The sequence below is a fragment of the Scyliorhinus canicula genome, chromosome 3, assembly GCF_902713615.1.
Source record: "Scyliorhinus canicula chromosome 3, sScyCan1.1, whole genome shotgun sequence".
Taxonomy (NCBI): Eukaryota; Metazoa; Chordata; class Chondrichthyes; order Carcharhiniformes; family Scyliorhinidae; genus Scyliorhinus; species Scyliorhinus canicula.
The window spans coordinates 226560378-226587815 of record NC_052148.1 but is presented as its reverse complement, the minus strand read 5'-3'; the positions used below and the strand labels follow the sequence as shown (position 1 = coordinate 226587815).

General features: G+C 42.1%; 1 protein-coding gene across 14 annotated transcripts in view; it reads right to left on the bottom strand.

Moving 5' to 3' along the window:
* The window catches only part of rapgef2 (Rap guanine nucleotide exchange factor (GEF) 2), a 562209-nt gene that overhangs the window by 238682 nt on the left and 296089 nt on the right, over positions 1-27438 (bottom strand). For 2 of the 14 annotated variants that reach the window (XM_038792324.1, XM_038792326.1), the window contains exons 1-2: positions 23430-23484; positions 22681-22757 (exon numbers count right to left, since the gene is read on the bottom strand). The exons of 9 other annotated variants lie outside the window; for them this stretch is intronic. In XM_038792324.1, coding sequence (XP_038648252.1) covers positions 22681-22757; positions 23430-23469 — 117 coding nt within the window. In that variant the 5' untranslated portion in view covers positions 23470-23484. Of the gene's footprint in view, positions 1-10173; positions 10263-21933; positions 22365-22680; positions 22758-23429; positions 23485-23646; positions 24083-27438 lie in introns of those variants that run through there. 3 more of the 14 variants (XM_038792327.1, XM_038792319.1, XM_038792325.1) reach the window with 3 other exon arrangements.

Here is a 27438-nt window from a genome sequence, read left to right as displayed (position 1 = left end):
ACTCTAGATGGCCGTTATCACCATGTTCGTCATGTGGTTGGGCCTCTGCACTCTGGGGTTTCTCTTTGCTTAGGGGCCATCCAAGATGGCTGTTGTTGGTGTACTTGTTTCTATTGTTGCCATCTTTCCTCCCTTCTTTTCCCATACCTAGAGTTTCCTCTCCCTCTTCTGCCAGATACTCTCTCCCCCTATGGAGATGTCCCGCACTCCGTCTCCCCCCCAACCTCCGTACTTCCCTGCACTAGTTTGCTCGCTAGTGTAGTCATCCCCCCCCCCCCACACCCCCAACCCCTCCCCTCCCCAGGAGTGATCTTTACCTTCTCTTACTCGCTGCCTTCCTTCCCCCCCCCCCCTCCTCCCCATCCATTTCTGCACCTCACCGCTTTCACCCTCTCCTTCCTGGGACTCATACCAGATCGAAAATGAGGCATTTCTATCCTGCGCAATTGACCTTTTTTTTTTAAAGTTTGTATTCGGTGCTGGTGCTGCTACCTTCCCTGCCTGCGTCTGTGCTCAAATGCATCCGCGTTGGGTGGTGAGGTGAAGTACCCTGGAAGGTTACACGGAGCTTGGCCGGGTAAAACATCTCAACCACACCTTTCTCTTGTATAGAGCTGCCTTCGTTGCGTGGAATTCAGCCCAGCGCTTGGATCAGCTCTGCCCAACATCCTGTATACAGGGACCAAGTGTCCCTCCAGTTACAGGACCGTTTGCGTCTTGCCCAGGTCAGGTTCTTCTCCCTGTTTTGGCACCGGTATAGCTTTGTGATAATGGCCTGGAGCTGCTCTCCCATTTTGGGCAGTGGGGCTCCTGCCTTCAATACTCTCTGGCAGGCCAACAATATGGAGATTCTGGGACTGAGACAAGTTCTCCTTGTCCTCGACCTTCCCTTTCAACGTCCCCTGGGTTGCCACCAATCTTGCCACCTCCGACTCCAATGAGGCGATCCAGTTGCTCTGGTCAGTTGCTGCCTTCTCCAGCTCCCTGATGGTTGCCTCCTATACCTCCAGTCATTGCTCTGTCTTCTCCAGCACCACATTGAAGAGGGCCAGGGTGTCTGCGATCGCCACCTTCACCATTGCCAGTATCTCTGACTTGATGGTATCTCTGTGCTCGAGGAGCTCCTGCATTAGGAGGTCCATCCACTCGCCAGTAGTCCGGCACGTGCTTCAGCGGGTCGGCCTGCTTGGGTAAACCAGCTCCGCCTCACCCCGCATGCTTGTCGTCGCCCTGTCTCACCTTTCCAAGCTCTTACTGATCCTGCTGTTTCTTCGGCCCCTAGAAATGTTTGCAGACATTTTTCAGTAACTGTGGTGGTCTTGAAGGAGGATGGGGGGGGGGGGCACTTTTGCAAACTTAGTAACCTATTTTGGGGGTAAAAGTGCCACATTCAAATCTCCAGGAGGAGAGCCACCTTTCCTGCGTCCACTCAGAACATCCCCATCACCGAAGGTCCCATCAAGAGTAATCATAACTTGATAAACCTAATGTAAGATTCGAAAGGTGAGAAACTTGGGACTGGAACTAGTGCCTTAAATCTAAAAGGCATTGACAATGGTATGAAGAAAGAGTTGGTGACGATGGACTGCATGCAAAAGGTTTGACCATCCCTGCTATAGCCAGAGTTGAGTAATCCAATAACCAACAAACAGGATCAAAGCTCTGTCCTCCTGCCACATCCCATTTCAATGGTGGTGGACAATATAAACAATTAATAGAAGGTAGCTCTATAAATATTTCCTTTCTCAAAGATGGTGAAGTTGAGCATGTTCAGGCAAAAGACCAAGCTGAAGCATTTGCCATCATTGTCAACAAGTGTCAATTCATTTCAAGCTATAGCAGGAACCAGCTAATCACAGCGAATACAGCAAAGGATATGAGCCTTGACAATATTTAAAACTGTAGTGCTGAAGACGTGCTGCAGAACTAGCCGTGCCTCCAACCAAGTTGGTCCAATATAGCTACAACCTGACAATGAGGAAAATTGCCCATTCATACATACATCCTGCCCACAAAATCTCAGCAAATCCAATCCAACCAACTATCGTCACAGTCTGCGCGCCGTCACAAGGAAAGTGATGAAAGTCCTACCAAACAGCAATAACTTAATCACCAATGCTCAGTTTAATATTCACCAAGAGCACTTGCTCAAGACTTCATTGCAGCCTTGGTCCAAACATGGACAAAGGAGCTGGGTTTCAACAGGTGACGCAAGAGTAACTACCTTGGACTTCAAGCAGCCTTTGACAAAGTGTGGTATAAAGCAGCCAGAGTAAAATTGAAGTCAGAACTGGGGAGAAAACTCTCTATTTGTTTAAAGTCATACCTAGCACTTCATTTGTGCTCCACGACACTCAGGTTCCATGGGGGAAGTGGTCCAGGTCAACTATTTGAGCCTTCACCATACCTCTGATATAAGGTCAAAAGTGGGTTCCAGGCTGATGATTGCACTGTGGTCAGTTCTTTTCAGAATTCCTCCGAAATGAAGCGGCTTTTGCCTACATACAATACCTGGACAACAATCAGGCTTGAATTGATAAATCACAAGTAACATTCACATTAAATAATTGCTGGGCATGTGCAGCATGTGGCACAGTGATTAGCACTGGGACTGCAGCGCTGAGGACCCGGGTTTGAATCCCGGCCCTGGGTCACTGTCCGTGTGGAGTTTGTACATTCTCCCCATGTCTATGTGGGTTTCACCCCCACAACCAAGACGTGCAAGTTAGGTGAATTGGCCACGCTAAATCACCCCTTAAAACATTTTTTTTAAAAAAATTGGGTATTCTAAATTAAGAAAAAAAAGAATTGCTGGCCAACAACTATTTCCAACCAGCGACAGTCCAACTACCTCACCTTCATATTCAACAGCATTACAAAATTCTTCACCATCAACACTCTGGGGGCTACCATTAACCACAAACTGAACTGAACCTGCCACATAAATATTGTGGATACATGAGCAGGACAGAGGCCAGTGACCCACTTCCAAAGTCCTCAAAGCCTACCCAGCATTTATAAAGTACTCGTCAACTATACAAAATAATTCACTTCACATGTCTGGATCAATGCAGCTACAACACCCAAGAAGATCGACAATATCCAGTCCCCTTGATTGTCACGCCATCCATCACTTTTACACACTTAACCACCTGCATACCATGTACCATCGACAAGAGGCACTGCAGCAACTCACACCAAGACTTCTTCAATAGCACTTTCCAAACCTGGAAGATCAAGAACAGCAGGTGCATGGGAACGCTGCCCACTGCATGTTCCCCTGCAAGATACACAACATCTTGAAATATATTGACATTTCTTCATCATCACGGGGTCAAACTCCCAGAATTCCCTATCGAACATCACTGTGAGAGTACCCTCACCACATAGACTGTACCAGCTTAAGATGGCAGCTCCCACCACATTCTCAAGGAATAGGCAATAAATGCTAACTTTGCAGGTAATAGTCATGTTGCATGAATCAATAATTTTAAAGAAAGGTGACCATGCTATTTGGCATAATGAATAGCAATTTTGGTTTTTGACACCGGTATCGAATGATGCAAATTTGTGAGCATCCTAACTGTGCAGGTAAAGCTGGCACAAGTTATTGGCCAATAATGTTGCTATAGGGGAGGTTTTGTTTTGGTTACTTTTAGTGCCTTTCTCTGTCAATGAAGGCACCCTGCTTTCCCAATATTAGAGAGCTTAATTGCAGGTTGGCAAACGTCAATGCTGAGGTCCCCACGTGTGTAGATCTCTCACTGGGATTGACTTTGTTTAAACTGCACAGTTGGCGTACACAGGGCATTGCAAACACTCCTCGTCTAACAAGGCCAACCTGTTTCGATGGACACTATGTAGTTGGAATCAATTAGAAAGAACCTCAGCCCTAGCTCAATAAACCAGCTCCTAAAGCACAGTGATTTGTCAGCTTATGAGTGCCATGGAGGGTTGATTTGTTGACCAAACCGTCTTGATCTTTGTCTTCTTGAAGCTATCGGTATTTCAAAGCGATCCCAGCCAGATATTAACATATCAATAATACAAGCAAATTAATTAGCAAACTATTTTTTTGGTAAGTGCTAAATTAACTTAAATTTAACTTCTAAACTGAAAGGGAAACATTTTAGTAAAATGACTGTCAGATTAGACACTTTGACAAGTTATTAGAACCTGTTGCATTCCTAATTCTAACTGATTTATACTAGTGGGTAGTATCCATAAATTTAAGGATTTTGAGTGAAGCAAATTACATGAACTGATTATCTTGCTTTCTCAAAAGATCTTGATGAATGCCCATCCAGCTGAGTTATACAGTAGTGTGTATTGTATATTTCACATCTGAAATTCTAAATTTATCAAACCCAACCCTTCCCACCCCTCCTTGGCAACATTAAAGCCTGTGGTTTATTTTTTTAAACTATTCGTCACAGACCAATTAGCACAGCTCTTGGTACCTTTTTATGTACACAACTTAACTGTCTCCTTAACCAAGCAGTCTGACTCCATGGTGGCTTTCTAATTGATCCAAAAGTAGGAATCTACTTTTGCTGCAATTTCTACTTTTGGACAATTTCAAGATCAAACATTACTTGAATAGCGACAACATGTTAAATATTGTGTGCACTTTGTGCCTCTAATTTTTATAAGCACATGAAAATTACAACAGGAAATGTTTCATTGGTCCATATGGTAGTGATGCCTTATGTATAATACAGATACTTCTCACCTGTCTGGAGCAATGTAATCTTCCAAGAGAGGTAAGCAACTAAATAAAAAACGCAGGCCAAATCTACTGAAGAATCATCACCTTTCTTAAATCTATCGATGTGAAATAATTTATTCCCAAGAAGACAATCTAATCCCCCTGGAGGCACTATGAAAGGAAGACTTTGATTCTGTGAAACTAAGTTATTTTAAACTAAGTATTAATGTTGTGGTCCTCTTTGCGTACATAATGAAATCTCAAAATCACCGTTCTGTGAGAGCACCAAAACTGAAACCAGAATTCTAACTGACAGCTAATCAAGGTCCTCTACAAGAGCAAAATAACGAGTCAATTTAGAGAAAGATTGTCCTCTGAATGCAACCAATAACTCAATTTGCTTTGGCATTGAACCTAAAGAGTGCTGCTCTAAAAATATCAAAATCTCTGATTTTCACCATGACTTTAATTCTCTTTTCTTTTATTCATTCATGGAATGTGGGTTGGGGGGAGGGGGGGGAGAGAGGAGGAGGAGGAGGAGGAGGAGGAGGAGGAGGGAGGGAAGAGAAACATTCCCACAATCTTTACCAAGAGATATTTACGGAACAGTAATACAGTTCCTGGTCGAGACGATGTGACACTTGGAGAAAAACTTGCACCTAGTGATGATCCCATGCTGCCCCTGTTCTTCTAGGTAGGGGATTTTGACTGTCCTGTCAAAGCCTTGGTGAGTTGCTGCAGTGCATTTTGTAGGTGGTACAGTGTTGCCACTGTGCACCTGTCATAAAGGAAGTGAGTGCTCAAAGTGGTGGAGAGGGTGCTTTATACTGGATGGTGCCTAGTTTCTTGATTATTGCTGCAGCTGTACTCTTGGCAGTGGAGAGGATTCCATTACATTCCTGGCTTGTGCACGGTAGATGGTGGACGGGCTTTAGGGAATTGGGAGGTGAGTTACAGGTTTCCCAGCCTCTGATCTTCTCGGATAGCCACGGTATTTATTGCCAGTTGAGCTTCCAGTCAATGGTAACCCAATTGTGGGACAAAGGGCGTCAGGGATGCAGGAGGGTACAATTGGTGGAACAGAGGGTTCTTGGGGGATTGTAGGGTTGGAGGCAGCTGCAGAGATAGGGAGAAACAAAGCCACAAAAGATCTGAACAAAAATTAGAATTTTAAATGAGGTATTGATGTACTGGGAGCCAACATAGGTCGTTGAGCACAGAGGTAATTGGTGCACATGATTGGGTGCAATTAAGCAGCAGGGTTTTAGATAATTTCAGGTTATGGTGGGCGAAAATGGGCGGGGGGGGGGGGGGGGGGGGGGGGGGGGGGCAGCCAAGAGAGCATTGGAATAGTACGAACGTTGAATGGATGAAAATTTCAGCAGTTGATCATAGAATTTACAGAGCAGAAGGAAGCCATTTGGCCCATCGAATCTGCACCGGCTTCTGGAAAAAGCACCCTACCGAAGACCACACCTCCGCCCTATCCCATAACCCAGTAGCCCCACCTAACCTTTATGGACACCAAGGGCAATTTAGCATGGCCAATTCACCAAACCTGCACATCTTTGGACTGTGGGGGAAAACTGGGGCACCCAGAGGAAACCCACGCAGACACGGGGAGAATGTGCAGACTCTGCACAGACAGCGATGGGCTGGGATATGCAATAATGCAGTCAGGGGTCTTCGTGACGAAAAGGATAGTGTCAGAAGTTCAGATCACGATCAAATTGGATCGATGACTGTGAACAGTCCATACTTTGAAGGAATTGATGACTTGGGAAAAGTTTTTTTGGCAGGGTCTGAAGACAGTATTTTCATCTACTGCAGTAGATTATTGGGAAGACTATCTGCTCCTCCGGTATAGATTTAGGACAAGCAGCCTGACAACAAAGAGATCAGGTGAAGTTACAGTGAGGAAGAACTGGTAGTTGTCAGCATGCATGTGGAACCTGATATGGAGTGGTGGCACTGAGGGGCAACTTGCAGATGAGTGTTATGTCTAGATATGTGCCCATACTCCCCAATATCTAGCTATATGATAGTGCAACCCAGGATTGTAATGATATCCATTATCACAACTTGACATTTGTGCCATTCACACATAGCCCCAAATTCTTCTCGTGAATCTTTTTAAAGGCATGTCATGAAAAGATTTGATAAGACACAACCAGATTAAATTGCTTAATTCATAATAGGTGAACTAAAAAACAAGACTTATGATGAGACTCACTTCCATCAGACCAATTTATCTATGCTTATAATACAAAATAGCGAATGTATTTCCCAACCAGCACAGTGGGTATATCTACACCAGGTGGATTGCAGTGGTTCAAGCAAGGATTTCACCCTCACCTTTTTAGGGAATGTAACAAATATTGGCTTTGCCAGTGACACTCACATCCCATGAAAGAAATACAATCCTCCTCGACATCTTTGGGCCACCTTGCTTGCCTTCCACATTGGACCATTCATATGCCTCCGTAAATTATTAATCAAATAATAATGTGGAGATGCCGGCATTGGACTGGGGTGAGCACAGTAAGAAGATTTACAACACCACGTTAAAGTCCAGCATGTTTGTTTCAAACACTAGCTTTCGGAGCACTGCTCCTTCCTCAGGTGAAAGATAGAGTCTGCGATAGATTCAGTTTTAAAAGAAATGTAGCTTTCAATGCGTGTTTCTGACCTGACTCTGCCTTTATGTTCTCGTGTTCATAACCCAAAAGGAGGCTTGATGCCAAATAACTCTCAGTTGAGAACCTAGTTTCAGGCATCTCCCAATGTAATTGGTACAAGGCATTTATTAATTATCGCAATTATAAACTCCTCATTATTTGCAATCTTTGGGGACACCACTTCAATGCCTGCGCCTTCAGCGTTTTAACAACCTTCTGCATCAGTATTTTTTGAAAACACTTGTGAATACACATTTGATTTAAAAACAAAACAAAGAAATGAAATCTTCTTCCAAATCCTTTCTATGTAAACATGATCAAAACTCCCAAAACATGACACTTATGATGCATCAGTGCAACATGTTTTCATTGCCATGCCTGCTTACACGGTCATGATAAGACTCCATCAAGGAGACTCTGACCAATACCATCGTAGACATATATATCAGTGACAGGTAGCTTGGCGGGGACGAGACCAAGTAGGTTTTGTCCTCGGTTTGGCTCCCTCCCTACATTCTGCAGAAGCAGTCCAGCATCTATGTATTTCAGGACTCTGCTAGTTTACTAGTAGTGATGCTACTGAGCCAATCTTGGTGATGGACATGGAACTCCCCCACCCAGGATACATTCTGTGCCCTAGTCACCGACAGCGCTTCTTCCAACTCGCATTCAACATGGAAGAATATGGATTAAAAAAAAAATTAGAGTACCCAATTCAATTTTTCCAATTAAGAGGCAATTTAGGGTGGCCAGTCCACCAACCCTGCACATCTTTGGGTTGAGGGGGCGAAACCCACGCAAACACGGGGAGAATGTGCAAACTTGAAAATGACCCAGAGCCGGGATCAAACCCGGGACCTCGGTGTTGTGAGACAGTAGTGCTAACCACTGCACGGCGGTTGGGGGTTGGTATGTTATAATCAGCAGGAAGCTTCATTGCCCATGTTTGACTTGGCCATAAGAGACTTCATGGGGTCCGGAATTACTGTTCAGGACTCCCAAGGCTCCTGACTGCATACCACTCTGTCATCACTTCTGGGAATGCCCCGATGAGACTGTACTTAGTTCCAGTGAGCTCCGCTCGCCGGATCTCCTCAGTGCAGGAAGCGATCGAGACACCTTTTTTTTTTTTAAATTTCGGGTACCCAATTTTTTTTTCCAATTAAGGGGTAATTTAGCAATTACCAATCCTCCTAACCAGCACATCTTTGGGTTGTGGGGGTGAAACCCAGCCAGACACGAGGAGAATGTGCAAACTCCACACGGAAAGTGACCCAGGGCCGGGATTCGAACCTGGGCCCTCAGCGCCATAGATCCAGTGCTAACCACTGCGCCCCATGCCGCCCCCAGGAATAAATGATGCCCAATCTCTCGACCCCCACCCCCAAAGCCCCAACACACCTGCGCAGGACAGCCCCAGGCCCAGTGTCTATCATGGGAAAAATGCCTGTCTGACACCTTGGCACTGCCAGGCTGGCACCCAGGCAGTGCCCTACCAGCTGGAAGTACTGTTTGGGAACTTTGGCAGTGCCAGGTTGGCACTCAGGTGACACTGCCAGAGTGCCAGGCTGTCACTCTGCCCAAAGGGCAAGCACCTGGGGGCCTTTGATCCCCTTGGAGACCCCCACGAGTGCCGTTCTATCTGGTCACCTGCTTGTGGAGATCGGCACTGAATGGCGCTCACCTAAGGTCTTGCAGAAGAGGTTAGATCCCAATGCCTGGGGTATATCATGGGAGAGCATATTCGAGTGAGACTAGCTGTCTCACTCTTAATATGTCACTCTAATATGCAAATTTGCAAAATAGTGATCCGCCTACAATGTGTGAGATTCAGATCGCAACATCTCGCAAGATCGTGTTAGATCTCGTGAGGCTTAGTGAACTGGGTAGATCCCGCAAGAGGGATCTCCTGCCCACGCCGCGCCACCTTTCAAGCGCAATGCGGCCCGGTAAATCGCATCCCAAGTTTAATCACTTATTGGCACGGAACAGAAACAGACTGAATAATATAACAAGTGGATCATAGCTGTTTTTTCAACAATTATATTTAAATAATAAAGAAAAATTTATTAAACAACATAATTTAACCTGTCAAAGGAATTCATGTTAAGACGCTCCTATTATAGTATCAAAGGACAGAATTATTGCAACTGGCTACACCCAATTGAAATGTCTTTTCACATTGGTGTGATGCAAATGAGGCCGACTGCCAAATGGAAAGCAAATAAATAAATGATGATTAACAAAGAAATGTACCAAGGAAACAAAGAATGAAAATACGGGTTTTCATATAACTCAATACTAGAACAAGGTCCCACTCAACAAACAATTCAAATTACGAAGTGATATTCTTTTAATAGAAAGATTGGATCATATTTCACTACATTTCCTGATTATTATATTAGACATTTTATTTAGGTTTTTTTTGCTGAAAGCATCCAAGCCCCTTAGGAATTTGACCTAATGAAGACATTATTCTAACAGCTGTCCCAGCCTCAGGGCCAATTAGGTGGGAAGTTTCTATGTCATCATCACCACTTTATCGCTCCATGCTTCCACGGTGACTTATTTTTTAAAAATCCGATGATGTTATTTTTGGCAATCCCTCAATCATTCAGAAACATGAACTTTGTTAACACAATTCATTTCGCTATAGTATTTTTCTAAAACAAAAGGCGACAGTAAGAACTTCAACAAAAACATCTACTTAACGAGCTGCACATTTTCCATTTTGCCCAGGAAAGTTACACTATCTTTTCTAACTTTAACTTCCCTATTTTCACTTACCAGTTTCAGATTTTGTCAGCTACTATGGTCACATGCAGTTGTGAAAAGTTGGTTCACTCTGCTGAAGAGTGATTTAATATATCTTTGTACTATGTCCAAGCAATCAGAAAGCAAGACATGAATAAAATGAAAATGGAGAAACAAGAAAGATAAATACATGCAATCAATTTATACCTAAATTAAGAGTCTAACTGATCAAAAATCATGACAACTTACAACACAGTAGACTAAACTATCATATTTCACTCTGAAGGTCAGGAGAGTTGTAGCATTTGAATTGTTACTGGATTTCCTGTACTGATTCTAACGTTTATTCAATCCTAACTCTAGAGGAATACTCAACACGTGAGTTTAGACAACATAAAAGATTATGACAGCTGCTTTAATTACATTTTAAACCTGGCTTTCTAACCTCAAAATTAAAATATGGCCGACAACACATTGCAAAGATTAAAAATGCTTCATGAAACAAAGTTAAAATATACTAAAATTTAGAAAAACACCAGACATTAAGAATGGATTTTGCTTCCACGATTGCTAGCACCAATCGAAAATACAGGAAGGTTTTCAAAAAATATATAGAAAATGAAAATCAACTAGAGCTCAAACTCATCAAATTCTGGAAGCATTAATCTTCTGAAGACAAATCAATAGGATTCTTTTGCCATTTAATTTTACAGAAACCACAAACTTCAGATAATAAACTGAGCTGCTCCCAAATTTGGTGACAATCTTCTGCAATTCTGGCATGCAACTAAGTGAAATCGGCCTTTCTTTACCTCACTTTGCAACAGCTAGAAACATGCCTTAATGATCGCATTTAAACCTCAAAATGTGAGGAGCCCTCAAGTAAATAGTTAACATGAGCTGTGAAAATCATTAAAAAAAATATAAAGTAGCCTGACTACAATAAAAAGTTCCAAAACCTGTTGGCTTTTTATTCTCGCCTCATGCGCCGATTGATAGTTGTGCTTGTAGGCCCTAAACGGTGGAATTCCCTTCCTACTCTTTTATGCGGCTCCACCACTTCTATGCATATCCCTAAAACCCATTTCTTAGATTAATCTTTTGGTCACCTGACCTAATATCACCTTTAGTGCACAGTTATGATATGGTAAATTTTCAGAAAAACTGTTTTGTGGACCTTGGACTGAGTTTAAAGACTGTTTCCAAAAAGGGCTCTGAGAGTTACTTGACTCTCTCCTTGTGCATTCCGGCTGGAAACCTTCAGCCAGACAGAGAGGAGACATCCCCAAATACATTTAAAATTCAATGAGTGTCACACTGAGGATTGGAATTTCTTGAGCAATGGAGTGAGGTACATTTGTTTCCGACTCCTGGGAGGTATCAATAGCTCTTGAACTTCCATTTGGGCAGTTACAAGCACATTTTAAGGGGCAATGACTGGTCTGCAAGTGAATTCAATGCTGGAGCAAAGTCTCCAAATGTCAGACACTATTTATGTGTATTTTCTTATCCATAGGGAGAGATATTCAATTTAAAATATCACAGTAGCGAAGCTTTTTAACTCAAAAAGTAGAGTTTAATTTATTTCACTCTATTACACTGGAAGTTAAGATAAAGCTACGAACACAAACACACAAAGATTAGGTACAAATGAAGACATAATACTTCATGCTTAACGTATATCGATACGAGTCCATATTCTGCAGGCCTAGTACGTTTTGAGGTCAAGTGTTGCATTGTCTGAAGTGAAGGTGTTGTGGTTGAAGATTTGGCTCTGTAGCTGCGGTGGCTTCCACTGTTGAATTGCCAGTGATGGCTTTAACAGGTGATCCTAGTAGGTGAAATCAGAGTTTATAGGGAGAAGTTCCTTTCTTCTGGTACTGCAAGTGTGATACTCTCAAACTACCTTGTTACTTATTGCAGAAGATGTGCCTGTTTCAAGATGCCTGTCTCAGTCTCTCCCTGGGCTACAATCTTCTTCAAGCTGGTTCTCTGTTTATCTGCCCATTTCCTTCCCTTTTCAATGCTTTTTGCTGGTAATGCAAGATGGCCATCATTATCATGTGACCTGTACAAGAATGCCCATGTAATCTCCATAATGTAAAATCCATTACAATTAGCCAAAATCTCCTAACCAACTGTAGTGCATAAGGCCACGGTTGTTCATGCCTTACAGGTGTTTATTAGTTATTGGCTTTGTAGTTGGAGGAAACTCCATCCAACCAATGAGCTTCGGTTGCTCTTTTTGAACACATTAAATTTTAAATGTATATGTCCATGGGTGTTTCCTCTTTGTTTGTTGAAGAGGTTCCAGCCGAATTCACAAGGGGAAAGTCAAGTGATCATTGGTGTTCATTTTGGAAACAATCTTTAAACTCCACAAAGCATTGTGGTGAGTTATTGCATCATCCAGGATAATCAAACATTTATCATCACAGCAAGTTGCTGGAGAAAAAAAATCTCATCCCAAAGGGGAGGGGGAGAGAGGAATATACTTTCCTTAAACAGGGAAAACAATACAAATAACATTTGGTGGGCACCTGGCCCACCTTATGCTTAGAAATTTCTTAAAGATAATTTACAGAATGATCCAATTCACAAGGGATCCAAAAATGGCTCACCTGGTCTTGCCACTCAGTTGATGGAATTTTAGACTTGAACAAATGTAATCACTTGATTTTTATCAATAAAGCTCCAATAAATTATTGAAGTCGCCATAGTTCCAGATAACCATAGGCTGCTTTCCCCTTTGAGGAAGAGAACTGACTGGTGGTGATTTAATCTGAGGATCACACCTCAAATGAGGGGGAAGGGTGAGAAGGGGGAGCCTTAATGAATAACCTCAGCCGGTACGGGAATTGAACCCACGCTGTTGGCCTCGCTCTGCATCACGAACCAACTGTCCACCCAACTGAGCTAAACTGGCCCACACAACCGACAACATTGGGAGAATGGAACACAGAAAATGTTTATTTGTATTTTAAACTGCTTAACAAACCATTTTTTGCAGAAGTTTGCTTTGAATAGCTATTAACATTGTGCAACAAGTACCACACAAAGTATAATTTAATTTGGCTACAAAGTTATGGAACAAAAGCTTTTGGCTTTAGACATGGCTTTCAACTAATCAAGTGATTAAGGATCATGCTTGTTTGCATTTGTCACCATTACTAGTAATCTCTCATAATCTGAGGTTTGTGTTTAAGACTGTTAACAGTGGGTTTTAACAATGTGAAAACCATTTAATGATCTATGCGTTGAGATAGGTCAACATTGATCATATTGAATGGAGAGGCTCGATGGGCCAAATGGCCTACCCCTCCTATTTTCTATGTTTCTAAATCAGTACTGTATAAGATCTTGAAAGTTTTATCCTCGTTTACAAATCCCTCCATGTCATCATCTTATCTCCGTAACCAGGGCAGCACGGTGGCGCAGTGGTTAGCACTGGTGTCTCACGGTGCTGAGGTCCCAGGTTTGATCCCGGCTCTGGCTCACTCTCCGTGGAGCTTGCACATCCTTCCCTGTGTTTGCATGGGTTTCAACTCCTCAACCCAAAGATGTGCAGAGTAGGTCGATTGGCAATGCTAAAGTGCCCCTTGATTAGAAAAATGAATTGGGTACTCTAAATTTTTTAAAAAATTTTTATCTCCGTAACCTTCCCTACAATCCACAAAATATCAGTGCTCTAATTTTAATCACAAATCATTTGCGGCCAAGCCTTCAGCTTTTAGGCCTAAAGTTTTGGAATTCCTACCCTAAACCCTTCTGCCTCACGGCTTCTCTTTCCTCCTTTGAGATGCAGCTTCAAACCAACCAATTTGACCAACTATCCCAATCGCTTATGTGATTACGGTCCAATTTTGCTTGATTTTGTCCCTGTCCAGCACATTAGGTTGTTTTACTACGTTAAAGGTGCTATCAAATACAAGTTGTCATTGAGGATTGCACCATGTGAAACTACATAATGCAGACATCTTAGTCTGGTTGGTTCTTGGCATTAAAGCATAAGAGCTTTAGAACCAAAGAAGTAAAAGGAAGCTGACCCCTTATCAGAGGACTAAATTAGGGGGAAAAGGTAAAAAGGAACCTATTCAATCGCAAAAGGGAATGAATGAAGCAACATAACAGAGGTACATAAAACATGAGGTGCAATAATAAAGATCAATCCAGAGCACGACTTACATTGAAATCCTGAATGCAAGGTAAAGATATACAGATACAATGAGGTTCAAAAAAATCCAGAAATGATAACAGGAAACAGATTTTATTTATTTTTAATATCCAATTCTTTTTTTCCAATTAAGGGGGAATTTAGCGTGGCCAATCCACCAACCCTGCACATAGAGGTGGGGGTGAGATCCTCCCAGACACAAGGAGAATGTGCAAACTCCATGCGGAGAGTGACCCGGGGCCGGGATCGGACCTTGAACCTCAGCACCATGAGGCAGCAGTGTTAACCACTCAGCCATCGTGTCGCCCCAGGAAGCAGTTTTTGAACAGAAAGAAAGATTAATATTTGAATAAATTCAGTGGTAATGGAGGGACAATCTCTGGAATCATTCATGAGACGTATTATACATTTCAGTTGGAACATGAGCAAGATGGGCTCATGGGCCAAGCAGCATCCTAGATTTAGAGTCGCAGAGGTTTACAGCATGAAAACAGGCCCTTCGGCCCAACTTGTCCATGCCGCCCAGTTTTTACCACTAAGCTACTCCTAATTGCCTGCATGTGATCCATAACCCTCTATACCAAGCTTTCCCATATGTCTAAATGCTTTTTAAAAGACAAAATTGTACTCGCCTCTATTATTGCCTCTGGCAACTCTTTCCAGACACTCACCACTGTGTGAGAGAAAAAATTGGCTCTCTGGACCCTTTTGTATCTCTCCCCTCTTACCTTAAACCTATGCCCTCTAGATTTAGACTCCCCTACCTTTGGGAAAAGATATTGGCCATCTATCTTATAAATGCCCCTCATTATCTTATAGACCATTACCCCCAAGCCTCCTATGCTCCACAGAAAAAAGTCCCAGTTTATCCAGCCTCTCTCTGTAACTCAAACCATCAAATCCTGGTAGCATCCTAGTAAATTTTTGCTGCACTCTTTCTAGTTTAATAATATCCTTTCTATAATAGGGTGACCAGAACTGTACACAGTATTCCAAGTGTAGCCTTACTAATGTCTTGTTCAACTTCAGCAAAACACCCTAACTTGTACTTTATGAACTTAAATTTTACAATTTTTTTAATAGTACATCTTGAATGGCTTCCCAAATTACCACCGAAAAGGTCCATTAAAAAATGCCTTAATTATATGTTGGAACATGGTGTTACTACACATTTTCTTTCCGGTTTTAAATGATGCAGAGGTGGAGAAATCAGTCTTTTATACATTACCACGATGTGCCACTGTACTAAGTCTAAAGACTACGTTGAAAATATTGTGGTGGTAATTTTGAATTTAACAGCCAGGATAAAACCAGAACTCTGCCATCTGGTCACCCACACGAACTGCCCACCCAAATACTTGTTCATTGATTTCAACGAAATAAAAATAGTTACATACTAGGGAGATAGAGAACATAGTGGCATTGTGCAACGACAACAATCTCTCCCTCAATGTCAGCAAAACTAAGGAGCTGATCATCAGCTTCAGAAAGCAAAGTGTCGTACACAATCCTGTCTGCATCAATGATGCCGAGATGGAGATAGTGGACAGCTTCAAATTTCTAGTTGTACACATAACCAACAATCTGTCCTGGTCTACCCACGTCGACACTACAACCAAGAAAACATAGCAGCGCCTATACTTCCTCAGGAAACTAAGGAAACACAGCCCAGTCCATCACACAAAACTGCCTCCCATCCACTGACTCTGTCTACACCTCCCGCTGATTTGGCAAAGCAGGCAGCATAATTATAGACCTCTTCCACATGGATTATTCTCTCTTCCGACCCCTTCCATCAGACAGAAGATACAAAAGTCTGAGAGCATGCACTAACAGATTTAAAAACAGCTTCTTCCGCACTGTTACCAGACTCCTGAATGACCCTTTAATTGACTGAACTGGTCTCTTAATGCATCTTTTCTGCAGTTGTAGAACTATACTCAGAATGCTTCACCCAATGTCTATGTCTATTTATTTATATTGTATATTTATTGTATGTCCTTTGATTTTCACGTATGGAACGATCTGCCTGTACTGCATAGATCATTACTCTTTACTGTACCTCGGTACAGATGATAATAAAGCTAACTCTAAATACTACAGCAGGCAAGCAATCTACTCCGTTAGGCCACCACACAAGTAAAAAGTTAAAAGTACCCAATATCAATAATAATTTCAGATTATATCTGGTGCACAAGAAATATGGGGTGAAAATATGCTCTAAACCACTGTAATCAGGAGTGGTAGGGTATGTGTTTATATACAAGAGATGCTAGGCATTTCCCATTCAAAGGATGTTTGAAGCAATGTTGACACGTTCACACAATTATTAATTTTGGGACTCTGGCATCCTAAGTATGTGTTTGGCCCAGCGCTCTTGGTTTTGGATGATCATGGCCTCGATGCTGGTGCTCTTGGCTCCTTCAAGGACAGTGATGTTATTACTCCTTTTCTCCCACTGAGGCGGAGTCATGTTGCTTATTATCAGTTAGAAAACAAAATATCACAACTCAAAGCTTTCCTAAACTGTTTTGTGAAGGATGCAATTTCCACTTGTACTCAATCACTGTTGAAAATAATTTCCCCAAGTTGAAAAAATGATGTAATTCCAAAAGAATTCTGCATCATTCAGTCATTACAGCTCCAGGTCCCAGGTTCGATTCCCGGCTTGGGTCACTGTCTGTGCGGAGTCTGCACTTTCTCCCAGTGTCTGCGCGGGTTTCCTCCGAGTGCTCCGGTTTTCTCCCACATCCAAAGACGTGCCGATTAGGTGGATTGGCTATGGTAAATTGCCCTTCGGTTAGATGGGGTTGCTGGGTTATGAGGATAGGATGGAGGTGTGGGCTTACATGGGGTGCTCATTCCAGGAGCCGGTGCAGACTTAATGGGCTGAATGGCCTCCTTCTACACTGTAGATTCTATGATTATGTAAATAAATGCAAAAATGTAGTTGTCACAAGTAACTCACAACCATGAACAGGTACTTTCTGATCTTGTATTTTTGAAACAAAGCTGGCAACTTTAAAAATGTACAGGCATGCAGATTGCTTTTCAGAGAGAAAAGACAAATTGGAGTGGAGTGGCTTTTAATGGGAAAAGAATATGACTATAACAAAGACTGAGATACCTACAGGTTGAGCATCCTTTATCCAGAAATCAAACTTTTTTTTTTTGAAAGGACCCTAATTTGAGCCAACACGAACATCACTATCTTTTGCGCGACAAGTCTCTGACGCAAACCGACACAAACCTCACCAACTGGACCTGGCCTCTTGCGTGGGAAGTCCATGACACAAGCCGACAGGAACATCACCAAATGAACCCAACCTTATGCGCAGGGCCTGAGCTAACACTAACCTTGCTGATCAAATTCAACCTTTTGCCAGAAGTCTGTGACCCAAGCTGCCACAAACCTCACCGACTGGACCCAACATTTCATGCAGGAGGTTTGTGACTGAACTGTTGGATCCAAAAGCAGAAAATACCCGAATACCAAAACGCAATTGGTCCCAAGGGTTTCGCATAAAGGATACTCAACCTGTAGTCCTTGTGCAGATCCTGTAGCTACGGATAAAAGATGCAGAGATAAGAAAGTCAACATCAGGTCTGAAAGATAGCATGGACTAAGGATTTTGCAGTCAAATAGGAGAAGCATGTGTGAAACTAAGTGCACGGCTAAAAGAATAAGGTGCAAAAGAAATTTCAACTTTAAAAAGACAGATTTTGAGTTGGTGAGGGACGAATTGAGGAAACAGAAATAAGCATTATTGTGGGGAGGAAAATGCTGTGTGGAGTTTGCACATTCGCCCTGTGCCTGCGTGGCGTTCATCCCACAACCCAAAGATGTGTAGGTTAGGTGGGTTGACCACATTAAATTGGCCCTTAATTGCTAAAAAAAAATTGGGTAATCTAAATATTTTTTAAAAAGTGGGTAGGAGAAAACCATGAATTATGTTTACAAACCTAGAGAGCACAAAACAAATGTTAAACAAAGATAAAATACCATTTTGGGAAGCATGGGAAAACAGAGCGGAGAACAAAAAAAAAAAGTTCAAAAGTAAAATAGGGGTTAGAAAGGCTCGAGATAATACAAAAATGTAACTATTTCAGTATACATACTTGCAGCAAGCATCTAAAAAGGTAAACCACAATCAATGAAGGATCCTGAATGAGACATCAAAGGACCAAGGAACAGAAAAATGAACTTAATTCATTATTTTTGTGTTCCCCTAAGACTTAACACAAAATATAGATTTTTCATGGGAGTCGGATGGATGAAGAGATCCACATATATGGAAGAACTCCCGAAAAAATACAAATTTCAAACAAGTCAAAGAGAGGAGACCACAAGCCCAATGGACTTCATACAAAGCTGTTATGACATGACTGCTGAAACAAGTGCATTCTATTCACTGTCTTTAGGGTTGATGGAACTTATGATTGTGAAGTAGAGCTTCAATTTAAGGTTACCGGTTGTTCTTGAGCATTGCTGAAACCCAGTAGAAAATTAAGTTAAAAACTTGTCAGGTGCAAATAAGAATTGTTTTATTTGGAGTTCATTGGTTACAACTTGAAAATCATTTAAAAGGTAGTTTGTAGACAATTTGATTTTCTTCAAAGAATCACAGGAATTATCTTCTGAGACAGTAGCCTGAACACAACTTTAAAAGTCAAAGTCTGAATACCTGGCTTCTACAAGGATCATTAAAAAGTGTTGGAAAGTGGGTCAAATAACACCAACTTATGGTTAGGTTGCTAGGTCAAAATTCCAGAATGCCTCCCTAACAGCACTATGGGTGTACTCACATCTCAGGAAATGCAGCGGTTCAGGAAGGCATCTCATCACCTTTCTCAAGAGCAATTAGGGATGAACAATAAATGATGGCCTAGACAGTGACTTCCACAACATGTAAAATTCTTTTTTTTAATAAAAACTTATAAGAGTCATAGAAACAACCAAAGAAATGGCAGGCCAGTGAGCACACCATCTGTTCTAAGTCAAGTAAAAAGAGAGAATAATAAAACATTTATTTAAAAAATGTAAATGTTCAATTCATGCTTTCGGTTTCTTCCATTTGAAAAATAGTACAAACATATCTGCATCCTCTAACTCAAATATTTTTTTCTGATTTAATTCATTTTAGTTTAGTACCTTGAATAAAAAGAATCATAGAATTATAGAATCATAGAATTTACAGTGGAGGCCATTCGGCCCATCAAATCTGCATCAGCCGTTGGAAAGAGCACCCTTCAACCTATCCCAGTAACCCCACCCAACACAACCCAAAGGCTATTCAAAATCTTGTTAATGAACCCGTAAAATCAATTGATAAGAAAAACGTATGTGCTCATTCGAACTCCATATTCCAAACTTTACTGCATCATTTCCAGATAATCAGAATATCTGGACTAATGTATTCCATTAATGTTTAAAATAAGTACCTTTTATGATCTGTTATGATCCTTGACCAGATACCTAGGTTTTGGTCCAATTTGACTAGAGATCAATCAGGTTTTGTTTAAAGTAGACAAAGTTTGAGATTCAAGATATTTGCTCAGTGAATAAAGCCACAAGATTCCAGAAGTTTTGAACAAACAAACAAAATTTTACTGCAGAAGGATAAAAACAATTTACAACATGCATCTTGTACTCGAAAATTCAGGTTAAGTTTGAAGTAAATAGCCAACTGTGGTTGAACGCACCACATTACACAATACATGGAAGCTGCAACCAAGACTGAGTCCACGGATTTTTCATCAACCCAGCCAGACATCATTAATCCCACTGAAACTCTCTATCACAAGGGATTCCAGCCCTCACCTCAATGCACTCGAGCACTAACTCAACTTCAGCACTTCAACTGTGCCCAATAGAACATTAACCCACTCCAAAGGCGTACCCTTTCGCCCCCCCCCCCCCCCTCCCGCAAAGTCTGCAGCATGGAGACACCAACTTCCTACTGCCTTCCCAAATGTTCAGAGCTTCCACAGGCCATCTTCAATTACCAGACGTGAACAGCATCAATGACATCCCACCTCGTAGGGTTTCAATCTTTTCCTGGAGATTCCGTTCCCCTGGATTTATGACTATATACTCAAGCACCAATTCAGAAGCATAATTCCAGAGCCTCAGCCATGCCAAGCAAACCACTATCACTCCAAAGGGGTACCTTTGCACCAACGGTCCACAGCGCAGGGTCACCTTTCAACTGTCTTCTTCACGTAAAACCTGCTCCACGCAGTTCCCTCTGCCTGATTGGAGCCTGTTTCGCTCCTCCTTTCTTTTTAACTGAACAAGGGATTTTCCTATTCCTGTCCCCTCTCTGGGCCTTTTTTTTTTTTCGAAGCAATTTCTCCCTGTTCCCTCTACTCATTGGGAGCTATCTCTGTCCCCTGTCTAGGACATTAGTCTTTTGGTGTGGTCTGTGTCTGGACACATGACTCAGGCTTTTGCCTTGTTTTTCTTCCTAAATAGGCTCACTAGGCCCACAGAAGGAGAAACTGCAGAACTGCATGTGCAGCCCATTCCATGCATGCCCACGATCTGAGATCCATCAGGAGATGAAGACCTCCTTCCTCAATGAGGTAATTATAGTTTTCATAACAGATCCTATAAAAACCATCACTACAAATTCCAACCGATCACCACTCATTTTCTTCCTTAAGTCGACTATGTCTAATATATAAATTACATGAGAAAACTGCTGTAGACGTATTATTTTTAAACTGAAGGAACCTTAGTTAATTATCATAGAGGATTTGTTTTCCAAACCAAGTTAACTTTGACCAGCTCCTTGCAAAGACAGCAAATAAACTCGCAGAGACCCTGGACTTTCTCCCCCAAAAAATTACTTTCCTGATATTCCATACATACACTATTATGGAAAACGAACAACTGTATTGGGATTCTAATATAATAAAGACAAATCTGATTCGAGGTATCAATTATAAAAATGCAGCAAGGGTTTTTCAAATCTCTTATGTTTCAAGGTACAAAATGTAATTACTGGGACATCTAGAGGAAGCAATTCTTTTTCTTTTAAAATGATTTCCAAAATGAATGTTTTCAGACAAATAATCCAACATTTAACATATGCATGCACAAGCTGCACAATTGTTTTCAACAGCCTTTGTACACTGAAGATTTACTACTACAGTGCCGGAACATCCCAAAAAGTGAAAATAACTGTCTCCACTTTATACTGCACAAAATTAGTACCACTTTGCTTTCAGTAGTTGATAGGCATTTATTATCTATTACACAATTTGGACTTCTGCTCAACAAATCCTGTATTTGAAGATTTGAAACCTGACAATACAATGACTAGATGAAAACTAAAGGCACAGATATCTCCTTCTGAACTGAATCCATTGAACACGAACTTTGAGGAACAAATAAATTAAATAACTTGAGTACTAGAAAACATTTTATAAAGACCTGAATGACAAGTTGTTTAAGTAACACTCCTGCAATTAGGCTATTCCATCATACTGAACTCCATCATACTTAAAACCCAGCACCAAATCTACCAACACCAAAACAACTTTAAAAACGTGACAATGCAAATATATTAATACCATTTAATATTAAATGCTAGCGGTAGGTGTAAAATACTCACTGTGTTTTTGTCTTGTTGTCCCATGATTGGATGATTAGCTCCGATTGCTAATGGTTTCATAATGAAGAAATATGTGCTGAACTGAATTTCAACATCATGGTCTGATTCTTTTCAGCTCATCAATTCACCCATTACAGTATGAAAAAGCTGCAGCTATCAACAGGGTTTGATTTGGCACAGAAGATCAATCGAGCAAATGCCTCTTTTTCCTCATAATGAAAAAACTAAACAAACTAGGAGTACCTCAAATATGGAAGGAAAAAACCTTCTGCAAAAGTAAACATCTAGTTTCCTTAGAACAACAGTAAATCCTATGGCTGTGAGAAAGCTAAAATGGCTGACCGCACACAGACTCCCTCAAAAGGCTTAATGCAGTATTAGATTAGTCGAGGACTAGAAACCAGCCTACAGCATTCAGCAAGGCATTGTTAATACTCCTATTACATTTGCAACTAAAGAATCAGGGCCGTACATATGAATAGGAACCTCCTTCCTGGCTGCCAACGATGTTGACAGAGTGGTCACTGCTGGTCCCTGCTTAGCTGAGCTCACCAACTTTCAACAATTCATCTTAATATTATGACAGCAATAGACATTTCACTTAACACTTGTATTTCTTGCACATGGAACAAACACACTGCACTAGCAGTCATTAAAGCTGTAGTAATGTCACAAGCAAATAATAAACTATCAAATGTATTTAGATGCAAATAAAATATTACATAGTAATTTTATGATCATGCTTACTTTAGAAGGCCATGGCTGCAAGCAGTTGGCATAGCAACGCACAAGAAAAGCCATTTCCTGGATAGCAAAAAAGGTTCCTTTCGAAAACAGAAAGGACAGAAGAAAATTTTCACACAAAGCGGTCTGTCGTTCCCTTAGGAAACACACTCCATGTCTTCCGAGTAGTCTCAATGCTGTAGCCTAGCATACATCCTACAATCAAAATCGAACCACAATGCTCATGATGCATCCCAGACTGATTTTTGTATTGAAATAATCAGGCAGCGTTGTTTCAGAGACTGATCTTCCCCCACCCTCCAGCTACACAGTTACGCATGCAAAGGTGGAACTAACAGATGGATAAGCCAGGATAAAGTAATAATCAAGAGGGTGTTTTCTACCAGCTAACCTTGCAGCCCCCCCAGGGAGACCATCCATTGATTGTGTGCTCCGCTTCAAAATAAAATCTATCACTAGACAAATTGGATACGAAGCAGGATTATAACTTGACAGATAATAGAATGACATCACCTGGAGAAGGTTCTGAATTAGCTGCAACAGACTCAACAATTGCTTAGAACAGTCTTCTATGTACACATACACATCAGCGCACGGAAACACTAAATGCATACTAAATCACAGACCATATGCCCATGCAGGAGCTGCTTCACAGTATCCATTTTGCTGTGTGCTCTGGTCCAGCAAGCAGATGATGCCTGCTTGCTTCAAAAGCTAAACATGCACATGCATAATATGAATCTCAAAGCTACCCAAAAGCAATATGCAGAAACCTCCGCTGATACAATTCATTTTATGGTAAATAACTACACGGTGATTTTATTTTTTTACGTTGGTACTGATCATACATAACTGACGTAGTGCCAAAGAACAGCCGTATATGTTTTGCAGACAAATGTGAAAAGACAAATCGAGTGTGTGGGGGGAGGGGGAAAGAGAGAGGAGAGCCATACACATACAATCACTTACACAGCAATTCCTGGTGTCAAAAATACCAGCTGGATTCTGAACTTGCACGTCACACTGGCTTTCCGGTTTCTCAACTGCATAAAAGTAATTCTTGTCTGATACATCGTGGACATTAAGGCAGTTAGCAGCTACAGTGCATCCATCCTCTGTCAATCTAATTAGGCAATCAATAGTTGCATATTTTAACTCGATCCACCCAAAATTCTCAATTACATATACCTCGCTGTGACTATATTTTGCTTGTTTTAAGATCACTCTTCTGAGCAGTGTCTCGGTGCGAGGAAGACACTTGTCAAGGAGTCCTACTGTCGAGAGAGGGAAAAAAAAAGAGGGATTAAAAGAAAGAGAGGCTATGAAAGATAGGGGTAAAGAGAGTGTAAGGTAAAGGAGATGGAAAAGGAAAAGTAACAGCATTAAGAGGAAAGAAGAATTGCTTCTCGGCCTTTTGGCTAAGATTAGCCAGGGATCAGGTGTAATGCCTGGATCTGGTATTTCTCCCTTGTGGGTGTCATAATATACACACAAGTTTATGATGGTGCACAGACAGACATTGATTGCCACACAGGATGACCAATGAACACACAGAACACAGCAGCCAGCCAATCACAAGACAGGACACAGCCACTATAAAGCTAGAGGGCACTAGTTTTCCCGCTCTCTTGGGATGCAGCCTCTGAGACAGTCAGAGCCAGTGAGCAACAACTAGAACATCCACCATGTGGTAGTAAAATAGTCTGGTTAGGTTAGCCTCAGGTCTTCAGTCAACTCAGCATAGTGTCAACCCACAGTTAGAGTATGTTTAATAGTTAAACGTTCAATAAAATAGAGTTGCATTTCTTCAAGTGTTGGAAGCCTGTCTCTCTCACTGCTACAGTAAACGCAGTCCTCACAGACCCAGCATACCCAACATATCATGGAACCAGCGAGTCATGTTTGAGTTTGACGGACCTACCTTGAGATAGTCTGCCTTTGACCAGCGATCAGCCATCCAGTAACATGGACAGCGTCCGCCCTCCCCCGCCGCTCTGTATCGCCAGCACCCTCGGTGCGAACTGGAAGCTTTCTAAGCAGAAGTTTCAGCTGTATCTTGAATCCACCGACCTCGAAGCCGCATCGGATGCCAGAAAGATTGCTCTCTTTCTCTCTACAGCCGGGGACCACGCTATCCACATTTTTAACTCCCTCACCTTTGCTGAAGGTGAGGACAAGATAAAGTTCAAAACAGTCCTGCTGAAGTTCGACAGCCACTGTGACATCGGAGTCAACAAGAGTTTTGAACGCTATGTGTTCCAGCAGAGGCTACAGGGCAAGGATGAACCTTTTCAGTCCTTACTCCACCTCCGTATCCTCGCGCAATCCTGCAACTACTGCTCCACTTCCGACTCCATGATCAATGACCAGATCGTTTTCGGGGTCCATTCCAATCCCCTTCGCTAGCAGCTCCTTAAAGTTAAGCAGCTCACCCTCACTATCGAGACCTGCGTCCTACATGAGCACGCTAATAACCAGTACTCCCATATCAAGGTGGCAGAGACGGCGCGGCAAGGCCCCCACGATGCGGAGCGGGTGCAGGCCATAAAACAGCTCCAGGATCCGAGTCTGGATGAGGGCAGCCATTTTGCGCGCTTTTCCCGGGCTCCTACGCATAACGACCAAGGGGACGGCGAGGCCAAGGACCGAACTGTGCATGTGCGCACATCGTTCGACCACACCGCGCATGCGCGGTAGCGCACGAATCGTCGTGACGTCGGCGCCATGATGTGCAACTGTGGCTCCGCCCACTTAAAGCGGCAATGTCCCGCAAACTCTCGACGCTGTCTCCAGTGTGGCAAGCCTGGCCACTGCGCAGCCCTGTGCAGATCTGCTCAACTGCCCACCTCACAGCGATCCCAGCTGCAGCGCAGGAACGTCCGGAGGGTGTAGCAACCGTTGTAAACTCCGACTCCGACATGGTTCCAGATCCCTACAGAGGATCTCACATCCCCATTCCAGGTGGGCATCATCACCAAGCATACAATGCTTTCCGCAAAAAAGGCTAAACCACTCCCAGTGATGAGCATTGATCCGGATGACGAGTGGTGTGCCACCCTTACGGTCAACCAGAATTCATCGCCCGCCACAGAGACTGAACTTATAGACTGCATGTTGCATTGCTTTGTGCTTCGTTTACACATCTGTACATATTGCTTCTTCCTAATTTGTTGTATGCACTCTATCTGCACTAGACATCTTGCCATGTAAATACGTTCACATATTTTGTATATAGTCAGGCTCCTACTCATGTAAATACGCTCACATACTTTGTACAGTCAGGCTCATACACACACCCACTATTTATTGACACATACACATGTTTTAAAAGGGGGGAGATGTCATAATATACCCACAAGTATATGATGGTGCACAGACAGACATTGATTGACACACAGGATGACCAATGAACACACAGAACACAGCAGCCAATCACCAGACAGGACCCGGCCACGATAAAGCCAGAGGGCACTAGTTTTCCCGCTCTCTTGGGATGCAGCCTCTGAGACAGTCAGAGCCTGTGAGCAACAACTAGAACATCCACCATGTGGTAGTAAGATAGTCTGGTCAGGTTAGCCTCAGGTCTCCAGTCAACTCAGCATAGTGTCAACCCATAGGTAAAGTATATTTAATAGTTAAGAGTTCAATAAAATAGAGTTGCATTTCTTCAAGTGTTGGAAGCCTGTCTCTCTCACTGCTACAGTAAACACAGTCCTTGCAAACCCAGCATACCCAACACATCAGTGGGGACCATGAATTGGATTCAATTTGAATTTGAATTGATTTTTGGAGCAGGCAAGGAGCTGGATTAGGGGTTCGCCCCTATCCACACTCCGAGCTCTGGCTTTGTAACTCTTTTTTTTCTTTCTTTTTTAAAAATACATTTAGAGTACCCAATTCATTTTTTCCAATTAAGGCGCAATTTAGCGTGGCCAATCCACCTAACCTGCACATCTTTGGGTTGGGGGGGCGAAACCCACGCAAACACGGGGAGAGTGGCTTTGTAACTCTGATAAAGTAAAAAAATCCAAAATCCACATTCCACATCAGCAGTCAGTTGTTAATCAGTCAGTTGATCAGTCTGTGGTCAATGAGGGATTGCACGCTTTTTTGAGCTTTCTTCTTGCTCTCGCATCTTTGACCTTAGTCATCTGCTTGATGATTACTGGTTAGCAAAGGCCCTCTGCTTCACATTCCTCCCACCTTTCTAGACATATCAGGCCATTCATTATTCTTGGGAATCTATTTACATAACATACAACCCATGGCTATTCTGAGGGAGCACAGTGGAATACTACAGAAAAAGCTGTGTAGTCAATCACATTTGTTTTGTAAAATAAAAACTTCCAAAAATGTCCATTTACAGTTACAGATTGATTTCTCCAGTGATAAGCTTCACAGAATGATTACTGGGCAAACCATCACAAGCCAGTATTAACTTCACCAGCATTTGTTAGCAGAGACAACACTCATTTCCTGCCATTTGCTTTCAAGAGCTGATTGACATTATCCGTTCCCACCCTGCTGAACAATGAGGTGGCAACTCAATCTAATGTGTTTATATTGTTTTCATTGTACTATGTTCTGAATATCAACCTGTCCACAATGATAAAACACTTCCTGCTTTAAAATTTAAGCATTTTGAATACTGTATAGAGCAGAGGCCTTCATTTTGATATTTATTCGTTACTATAAGGACATTAAAGTATGTTCCATATATTTAGGATTTGTTTTCCCTTTTTAATTTCTTGCAAGTGTGTA